Raw genomic sequence first — 10,296 nt, 5'->3', positions numbered from 1 at the left:
AATGAAAATTTTTCGTGTCCCAAATCAAATCAGCCAAATCAATTCCAAATCCATGAGTCATCCAAGAACCACATGAAGCCTTGCTGTCAGCAAGCATCCTCCACCCCTGCCTGGGGCATCAGATACTTCCAAATCCTTTGACGGGCATCCTCCATGCAGGCCCACACCAAGAGGATCGGGGTTCGGATGTCCCTGAGTTTTGCTTGCCCTCAGCTGTATGGCCACAGGAGAAAGCGAGGGAGAAGTCTCCCATTTCCATAAAGTGCTTGTATAGCTGAGATCTTCCCACTGGAAGACAAAGTGGGAGACTAACTATGCGTTACATCCGTCAGGGTACTGCCTCCTGCCAAGAAAGTGGTTTTCTCCTGCAACTAGGAAAACCACTTCCATGGTAATGGTGTTTCCCTGCAACAGGAAAAACACATTAATAGGCTCCCAGCACAGAAATCCTCCCTCCTCATCCACGTTTCCAGCTGAGCAGCACAGATCTGGTGGGACAGCTCGCTGCAGTGTCATAGTTTCATAGTTGGTAGTGTCCGAAGGGACCTCGATAGATCGTTGAGTCCGACCCCCTGACCCGTGTAGGAAAGAGCTAGGTGCTTGTCCAGTCTCCTCTTAAAGACCCCCAAGGTAGGGGAAAGCATCACTTCCCTTGGGAGCCCGTTCCAGATTCTGGCTACCCTAACCGTGAAGAAGTTCTTCCAGATGTCCAACCTAAACCTGCTCTGTGTATTTGTGCCTGTTGTTCCTGGTTACTCCGAGGGGTGCCGTGGCAAACAGAGCATCTCCTATTTCTTGCTGCCCCCCTCCCTGCCGATGAATTTGTAAATGGCCACAAGATCACCTCTCAGCCTTCCCTTGCATAGGCTGAAGAGATCCAGGTCCCTCAATCTCTCCTTTAAGACTTTACCTGCAGGCGCCTAACCATATGAGTGGCTCTGCTCTGGACCCTCTCAAGGTTATCCACACCCCTCTTGAAGAGTGGCGCCCAGAACTGGATGCAGTACTCCAGCTGCAGCCTGGCCAGTGCCACATAGAGGGGGAGCATCACCTCCCTAGACCTGCTCATCATGCGCCTGCTAATGCATGATAAAGTGTGGTTAGCTTTACCGATCACTTCATCACGTCGGCGGCTCATATTCATCTTGGAGTCAGCTATGACTCTGAGATCCCTTTCTGCCACTGTGCTGCCCAGAAGGTCGTCCCTCAGCCTACAGGTGTGTTGGTGATGCCTTCTCCCCAGGTGCAGCACTTTGCACTTGCGGTGTTCGGTTTGGGCTCATCACTGAGCTCCAGGGCTGTGAATCCACATACTTTGCACTTGCGGTGTTCGGTTTGGGCTCGTCACCGAGCTCCAGGGCTGTGAATCCACGTGGCCCCTTTCCTGGCTCAGATGTGGGGTCTGGCCTGCTCAGAGACCTCCCACAGCTTCAGTCCATCCCGGTGCTTGGAGCTCCTCTCAGAGCAGTGGATGGAGCCCCCGTCCATCCTGTCCTGTCCCATCTCCGAGGAGCTCACCTCTCCACACAGTCTCCCCCCTTTCTTAGTTACCTTTCACACGGTGCTGCCGCCAGAGGCAGAAACTGCCCAGGAGAACGACAACGGGCAGAATCACGGCCAGAGCCACCGCCCATGGGAAATAGTGACCTGCAGGAGAAAGTGGCATTCACGTGGCAGCCCTGTGTGAGCAAATGCACAGGGCTGGGGGCAGCAGTGGCTTTCCCTGGGACCCTCCTCATGGATTTCAGGCCAACAGGCCTCCCCCATGCTTGATGCTTAGCGCACTGGGAGCCTAAGCTAAAGACCAGCTAACACACCCACTGTCCTGCCCCTGCCCGGAGGCAGCAGAGTGGTCACTGCAGGAATAAACCAGACCCAGCAGCACAACCCCTGCATGCAGAAACCTCTGCCAGCTCGAGGCAAGAGAGATAGTGACCTCCCCTTCCTCAGGGCATCATGGGACCCTCATGGGAAGTGGCTCCTCATCCAGCAGGTCACCAAAGACAAACAATGTCCCTTCAGTCCAGGGTTACAATACATCTGGGTTTTCCCAGACACGTCCTCTTTGGGGTCCTCCCATCTCTGTCTGGGTGTTTTGTTTTTAATATCACCAAGTGTCTGGGATTTGGGATTTTGCTCTGCTCAGCACCGAAGTTTCCCCCGGCACTGGGCTGCAGCAGGGCAGGGGAGGCACCGGCTTCTCCGGCAGGGGAGGGAGCTGGGGAGGGGCAGCGGGGAGCTGCGTGCCCTCCAGGAGACACTTGCAGGGCTGCGGGGAGCAGGGGGCTGCAGGTCGGGAGTGAGGGGCACCGGGGCGGGGAGGCAGGGGACGGAGCTCAGGGCACAGGCAGTGCCAGAGGACTGTGGGCTGGGAGTGATGGGACGCTGCAGGGCTGAGGTGGCTGTGGCTTGGGAGTGAGGGGCAGGGGCAGGGCACAGTCATATCTCTGCCCCCCCGCAATCATATTATACCCCTCCTTCCTGTCAGGTGCCCTCTTTTTTGAAACTGGAAATATGCTAGTCCTGCTTCAGTCAGAGGCTGAAAGCTGCGATCTGTGCCAGTGTGCAGTTGTCCTGAATCTCAGTGTGACCCCTCATGCCAGGCGGCGCAGGCCGACCCCAGGGGCGCAGTCAGGACTGAGGTGCTTGAGTGCCGTCAATGCAGCCCACCTGCCCCCGGCGGCGCTGCAGGCCCCGAGCGAATGCCGGCTGGGGAGCCAGGCCCCCTTGTCTGTCCCAGCAGCTTGTCCCCAGGGCTCTGCCGGCCGTGTCCAGCTGTGGCCCTCAGGGGATTCCTGCCCCTGCTCTCTCACCCCAGCAGCTCCCAATGGACCATGAGCAAATCTTTCCTCACCGTTCTCCCAAGGCCTTTGAACCTCTTATATCTCCTGGCTGCAGTAGACCTGGACTCAGTCAGACCTTGCACCAAAGGCGTCCCAGGAGAGTGTGTGCAGGCACCAGGAGCAGGCTGGGAGTGAGCCATAGCGTGGGCAGTGCAGCCCCAGGTGCAGGGTTATGGGGACGAATCCCAAGGAGCAGTGAGGTCTCTCAGGGGATGTCTGCGTGGTGCAGCACGGCCCCATGCTGCGATTGCTGTACAGACTCTGTACGTGTAGCCCCAGACCCAGGAACATCCTGGCCCCCTCACACTGTGCCATGCCTGGGGGGCACTGCTCTATGTAGGGGGCAGGGGGCAACTCTGGGAGTCCTCCCCTGGGGTGAAACTTTCACAACACAGGCTGGTGGGAAGCCCCAAACTGCAGCCCCTCCCCTGTCACCCTGTTAGCCTGGTCCTGCCTCTGGGCTTGCATCTCCTCTCTCCTTCCAGGGCCCTGTGCCTCGACAGAGTGAGGCACTCAGAGCTCAGGAGCCCAGACTTATGGGGTTCACCATGAGTGACCATTATGTTAATGTGCACCCAGGGAAATGCACCCTGAGTCTCCTTGTGCACTCAGCCTGAGACACCTCCGAGGGTTTCAGAGTGGTGTCATGCTGAGCACCTGCCTTTGAATACCGGGCCCCACCAGGTGACTCAGGTGGGGCACTCAACGCTGAGGCACCCCCAGTCTTAACTGGTTTCCTAAGGCACCCCCAGTCCTAAGTGGTTTCTGCCCTGGGTCCTCTGCGCACCAGGGCTGCTTTGACGGCTCCGTGTGCTGCGCATGAGTAAACTCCAGAGTAATGTGCCCCACAGTTTATTCGTGTGCATTAATTGCACATGTCGCACCACCCGGTGACTTTTTCCAGCTAGAGAAAGCTGCTGGCTAGCTGGAAGAACTCCCTTCATTATACACATAGTCTGTGACACCATTGTCAATCTGAGCAACGCGCTGCACCATGGCATCTGCTCTAAGGCAAAGGTGTGGTGTGGTCTGGACAGGGTGGGAGCCCTGGGGATATACACCCAGCTGTTGCACCACAACTCCTGCACCTGCCGTCTCAGTCCCAGCAGTGTCCCTCAGCCCTTCACCTCCTCCCAGAGCAGAGAAACCCGACCCATGCTCAGCCTGGCACCCCAGCCCCTCCTGGAGAAGCTCCAGTGCAATTTTGCCCTGCTGCACACAGCTCGGTACAAGCAGACCTCAGCGCCCTGGGTGGGAGCAGCGTATGGGAGAAGGCCATTTGCTGTACTGATCTACAGTCACCGTGCTTGCTTGCTTCCCTCCTCAGACCTGCTGAAGCTGCTCTCAGGGAGCAGACACCAACTCTTAGTAGCGTAACTGGGGCCTGATTCTGCCTATTCCTCAACCCCTTCTCCCTCTCTCTCTCAGCCCCTCTCCATCCCCTGCCTCTGCTCTCTATGCCACCCCTGCCAGCATGGCAGGCACCAAAACTGCAGGCACCGGAGGCTGAGAGAAGGCTCTGGGTGCTGACATGTGAGTAAGTGTCACCTCCCCCTGAGCCCGACAGCCCCATTCAGGACACTGCGGGCGGGAGCAAACAGCAGAGGCACTGACCTGTCACCTGCAGCTCCAACACAGCGTCACCTGAGGAGTCATTGGACTGGACGAAGCAGGTGTACAGCCCATGGTCAGAGGGTCGGACACCGCGTATTCTCAGGGAGACGCTCCCATCGGTGAGGTCGTCCTTCACAAGTTGAGTCCTGCCCCGATATGCAGGCATCTGCTGCCCGTCCTGATCCTGTCCACCTCGGTACAAGTGCACGTAGGAAGAGAACCCAGGCTGGAGCCACCGCACCTCCATGCTCTCAGCGCTCATGGGGGGCGACAGGTGGCACAGGAGGACAGCGTCCTCTCCCATGGTGACAACGACTGGCTGGCCTGGTCCAATCACTCTGAACGGGGCTGGGGAGCAGAGCAAGACACCAGAGAAAGGTGAGTCGAGAACAGCATCGGTGCAGCTGCAACGGGGCAGCAGAGCGTGAGCAGGGACAAGGGCAAACCTGCATCCCCCGCAGCCTGGCTCCAAGGGGTGCCCTGCAGCACGGGAGCTCACAGCAGGGCCTGCCCCTGCTCCCATCATCATCGGGTCCATTTTCTGGTGCAGACACAGCCCCATAATGAGAGACAGGCACTGTCGGGGAGGGCAGCTGCCTGAGGCCCTATGCACTGAGGGGCGGCACCTCTCGCTGCCCCCAGGCACAGGGGAGGGAACCAGGGAGGTAGGGGCAGGGGGTGGGGCAGGGCTGGGGTTTCAGGCCACACCTTGTTCCAGGGGTCAGCAAGCCAAGCCTGGCAGAAGGCCATTTTGCTCAGCACACCACCGCCAGCCCAGGCTCTAAGCAGCTGCTGCCACCCACGGAGCCCGGGCTGCTCCCGGCGGGAGGGCGGGATGTTGCAAGCCGTGCTGCGAGCAGCCTGGGCTGCACTGGCCGGCTGCAGCCAGGAGGCTGCAAACAGCTGCTCTGGGCTCCAGCACGTCGGCACTCGGGCACCTGCCAAGGTAGACATTGTGGGGTTTTTGGCACTCCGGCGAAAACACATTGCCTACCCCTGCCTTAGTCCATGGGGCTGCAAGGGGTGTCTGAGTCCCAGGCAGGCTGCAGTTACATTTCAGAGGAGACAGCCTGGTCAGAGCGGTGGAGCAAAGACTGAACATGGTCACCAGCTACTGAGAGCCAGGCCAGTGAGACAGACCACAGCCCAGGGGCAGTAAGTGCCAAGGGGCAAGGTCTCTACAGAGCAGTGGATGCAGGGCAGGAAGGGACAGGAAGGAGCAGGGGTTGGGCTGGTGCAGGGAGGGAGGGTGAAGCGGAGATGGCAAGTCAGCAGCTGGGAGATGCAGGCCTGCGGGGGGCGGGGGGTCCAGAGGGGGGGGGTTCAGTGTCTGGCCTGGGCTGGGCCTGGATCCCATGGGGGCAGAGGTGGAAGCGGGTGTCAGGGTCACATCTTGGCTGTGTCACAGGGCAGCAGAGCTCAGTGTGAGAACAGCCGTAAATGCCACGAGGATGCAGAGGCACCTACCTGCCATCGGATGGTGAATCTGGAGTGCAGCAAGGAGAGCAATGCAGCTGGGCAGGAAGGGGCTCCCTTTGGGGCCAGTGGGGAATGAGAAAACCTCTCTCAGCATAGTGATGTGGCCTGGGCAGCAAGGGAACACACAAGCCAACATATGTGTGCACAAGGCTGTGCCCACTGACCATGGCACCAGGACAGCTGGCAGGACGTGGGGTGCAGAGGGAAGGGGCTCTCCAGGAGCCTCTGCACTGCCCTGGCAGCCTCACACAGCGCTGTGGTTTGCCCAGCAGCAGGACCTGGCACCTGTGCACACGAGCGCCTGCCCCATGGAGCTGCCCTGGTGCTGCAGCAGTGATGGGGGCTGGAGAGGTGCCTGCCCGGGACAGACCTGCAGGGACAGGGCTGGGGTGTCACCAGGGATCTGGACCCGCATCCCTGTGCACCCTGAGGTGTGACTGACCCGGGCTGGCCAAGGGGTGAACGCGGCCAGGGAGCAGCCCTAAGAGCCCTGGCTCCTCCCTGTGCCTGCTGCGGAGGGGGTGGCAGCAGGAGCAGCTTCTGCTCCCCAGGGAGGGGCTCTGCCCTTCCCCAGGGATGGCAATGACCCTGCGGGCACCACAGGAAGAACCGGTCTCCCGGGCACTGCCAGCTGGTCTTGGGGTGGGAAAAGTAACAGGGAAGTGCCAGCCAGGCCCCTTTCCCCGCCTTTCCCTCCACACACATACTTGTCCCTTAGCAAAGATATTCAAGTTCCCTCAAAGACACAGCCCTCCAGGCTGCCAGAAAACACCAACCTCGGAGCCAGCAACTCCGCTCCCCAGAGCACTGACACCACCGGCCCCGTGCTCCAGGGACTGCTAAAACATCGTCCCCAATGGCCTTTGTCCTGTCCAGCTGCCAGGGCCTCTGCTCCCAGCAGTACCCTGAACCCCCTGCACTGTCCCAGTCTGTCTCCAGTGCAAAGGCCCCGTGTGCTTCCCGTGAGTCCCTCCTGCACCCACACACTGACACCCTGAGAAGTTGCAGAGCAGAGCGGGGCTGCACCGCGCCAGGGATACGTCCAGTCTCTGTAAGGGTCACACGAAGTGCTGAGCTGAGAGAGCCGGTCTGGGCCTCTGCCCAGGGTGCTGTGGGCCCTCTTCCCTACAGACACAGAGATAGCTTGCATGAAAGCAAGGGACCCAAGGCAGCCAAAGCAGATCACAGCCTGTGCCTTAGTCCCCCGTGTCTGCTGCCAGGAGCTGGACAGGAGACTGAGCAATGGCCTGGAGGCAGTTCCCCTCATGCAGAGCCCACATCTGCACGCGCTGTCACAGCTGGCTGCCCGGCATCTGCTGCAGGGTGGAGAGGAGGATTTGAATCTCCAGTCTGAGGGAGCTGCAGCCCAGTGTCCCCGTCCCTGCTCCCAGCACACAGCTCTCCCCACCAGGCCTAGCCCCAGCCCCGCGCCCCCATGGTTTTGGAGGAGGACGCACCAGCTGCCGCATGGAAAGAACGAGCTGGCAGCCGAGTGCTGGGCACTGAGGCGCAGTCTCACAGAAGTGCCCACAACTGGGCTGAGCCAGGAGGTCCTGCTTTTCCCTCTGCCCCTCAACCGCATCCAGCACTCGTGGCCCCCGTTCCCATTACTCTGTCCCCGTGCGTTGCAGGGCCGGGATGTGGAGCGGTTTCTCTCTCCCGTAGTCTCAGAGGCAGCAGCTGGCTGTGCATCAGCCCCTCCTGCCCCTGCCCATCAGTAGCCCCCACAGACCCCGCAGGGACAAGCTCTGGCATAAACTGTGATGGGGGCACAGGCGGTGTCCTAGGGTGTGAGCCCTGGCCCTGGAGGGGCTGCGGCAGGGGCTCTGCCTGGGGGGATTTGCCAGAGGGAGGAGAGGAGTCTCCCTCCAGGCTGGTGCTTTCCTCGAATGAGGTGCCAGGATGTGGGCTCAGTTTGCCAGCTCGGTCCTGGGCCTCAGGGCTGACATGGCCAAGTGCCCAGCCCTGCCCAGGGCCCAGTGGGCACCGAGTGTGCTGGGGAAAGGGGTGGAGAAGCCAGCAGAGATGCGGTGACCCTGTCTCATCACAGGCTCAAAGCCCACATGTGGGGCACTGCGGTGGTGGGAGAAGTGGGTGCAGGAAGCACAGCTCTCCAGGGAAGGGGCCTGAGGTCACCGATACGGGGTCAGGGTCACTCACCTGCGTGTCCTCAGACTCTTCTGATCCTGCAATCAAGAGCAGAGAGGTGAGGATTCACACAGCAGAGACACCGCAGCAGGACCCAGCGCAGACACGGACAAGCCCTGCTGTCCCCAGCGGTCGAACCCCTGGGGCTGCCTGGAGCTGGGGCAAGGGGGAGTCGGGCTGCAGCATTTGCACTCAGGTCCCTGCAGCAGCCAGGGGAGAATTGAACCCCCACGACTCAGGGAGCCCCAGAGGGAAGGTGTCCTCAGCAGCACCAATCCTGCCCCACTGGCCTGGCCCAGAGGAGGGGCCGTGGTCCTTTCTGGATGGGGAAATGTTGGCATCGCATTGCAGCCTACCGGGGGAGTCGGTGTCACCGTGGAGCCATCACTTGTCCATGCCCTGGCGTCTGGGGCCTCAGTTCTCAGCCCTCCTTCCTGGCAGCCCAGACTTGCCCCTCTGCGTGTCTGGGTGCTTGTGTGTCCGACCGTTGTTATCTCACAACTACACACACGCCTGGGCCAGCTCCAGCCAGGCCCGCCCATGGGCCTCGTCCCCACAGCACCCAGCTCGGCACGGTCTCACTGCAGATTAGGGCTGACGAAGCACCAGCTCCCCCTCGGCGTTTTCTGACCTGCGCCCCATACTCATCCCCTGCTGGGCTTCACTCATTGGGACAGGAATTTTACACCACCCTGAATCTCCCTGTGATCCCACCTCTCGTATCCAACATGGACAGCAGATACTTCAGCAATTCTCCCACCGCTGGGTCCAAGGACTGGCATTTACAGAAGTAAATGGTACCACGGTCACTTCACTGATGTGGCAGACCTGTGTGTGGTCTCTGTGGACTGAGATATGGGGCCATGGGCCTTCCTGGCCGTGCGGAGGGCATTTCCTGGACATTTGGAGCATTGTTATGGAAAACCACGGAAGGAGAGGAGTCTTGGCTGCGAGGTAACGAGGTAGGAGCTGTGGGGCAACAGGGCCCTCAGGGGTCCAGGTCGTAGCGGACATTATCTGGTGGTTTCTGCTGGAGTCAGGAATGTATTTCCTCCAGCGCTGCCCACCGCCTGCCTCCACCCCGCCGCCCATAACAGGTTTGGTAACGGATGCCGTATCGTGCTGAACACGTCAGTCGGGTGTTCTCTGCCGTGTTACGGTGAGGAAGAGGATACAAGACTGGACATCTCCAGCACACAAGGATGGACATTGGCTCTGACTACTGCTAATATTCCCCATATAAAAGGAAGGAACCAACTTCTGCCAGTCCTTCTTTCCACAGCAAATGTGCTTCTGTTTTCTAGCCTTTCACTTGCTTTTTCAAATAAAAAGGATCTTTTCATTTTCTCCCACAAAACCAGGATGCTCCTCACTGGGGAGGTAATTCAGGAGATCCCCTGTTTCAAGCTACAGTAATTTAGGGTCCTGAATTACTGAAAAGGCCCCACCTCTACACAAATACTCATATCGTTCTCTCTGAATTGTTCCCACAGGCAGTTCCTCATTTCCTGCCTCCGTCCCATAAAAGTCTGGGTTTTAGGTACTCTGGTAGCGCCCAACCCTGCGGTACTGGGTCCATCTTCCATGTGACGGGTCCATCTCTAGGGAGGCAGAAGGAAGACTTGAAACACACGGGGTCAATCGTATCTCCCGTGTGACGGTGTCAGCTCTGCATTTTGCTGGGGCTGCGGGGTGGGCTGGGAGTGGCGAACGCCCCTACCACGGTGCCAGCCGGCGTGTTCATCAACGCCGCTCTCTCCTCAGTCTGGATTAGGGGCCACGGGCACAGCCTCTAGAGATCCCGGCATCACCTGAAGGCGCAGACCTCGCTGATGTGTAACAAATACACTACTGCTGTGCGTGTTGTCTGGTCCCCCGCTGAGACGTGCTCCTGGACCTGCCGGCCAAACACGGCCACTTACTAACGAGACTGAGAAGCTGCCCAGCGCTGACACGAGGGGCTCAGAGCTGGTGCTGGATGAGGCTGAGGGATGTGAGAGCCCAGCTCCCACGGCAGAGCTGGGGCCGAGATGAGCCTGGCAGAGCGCGGGGGGATATTTGCAGGCGGGGGTGGGTGTATTTTAGGGGTGAGGCCGGGGGTGCATCCAGAGAAGTGTTTCTAGTTTGAGAGCGGTGTGTGGGTGTGGGGCCGGGGGGGGGGGGGTTGCTGGGAGGTCTCTGTCTGGGGCTGGGGCTTTGGGGCACTTGTCGG

The 10,296-nt window shown here is 59.8% G+C and overlaps 1 protein-coding gene across 1 annotated transcript in view; it reads right to left on the bottom strand.

The window, feature by feature from the left end:
- The window catches only part of LOC102387501 (butyrophilin subfamily 1 member A1-like), a 26,227-nt gene extending 18,111 nt beyond the window's left edge, over positions 1–8,116 (bottom strand). Inside the window, exons 1-4 of the mRNA XM_006039067.3 lie at positions 8,097–8,116; positions 5,925–6,041; positions 4,458–4,805; positions 1,552–1,647 (exon numbers count right to left, since the gene is read on the bottom strand). Coding sequence (XP_006039129.3) covers positions 1,552–1,647; positions 4,458–4,805; positions 5,925–6,030 — 550 coding nt within the window. The 5' untranslated portion in view covers positions 6,031–6,041; positions 8,097–8,116. The remainder of the gene's footprint in view (positions 1–1,551; positions 1,648–4,457; positions 4,806–5,924; positions 6,042–8,096) is intronic.
- Between the last annotated feature and the right edge of the window lie 2,180 nt (positions 8,117–10,296).

This window comes from Alligator sinensis, unplaced genomic scaffold (assembly GCF_000455745.1).
Source record: "Alligator sinensis unplaced genomic scaffold, ASM45574v1 scaffold921_1, whole genome shotgun sequence".
NCBI classification, from domain to species: Eukaryota; Metazoa; Chordata; order Crocodylia; family Alligatoridae; genus Alligator; species Alligator sinensis.
Note: the sequence above shows the minus strand (reverse complement) of the source record. Positions and strands in the feature narration are given on the sequence as shown.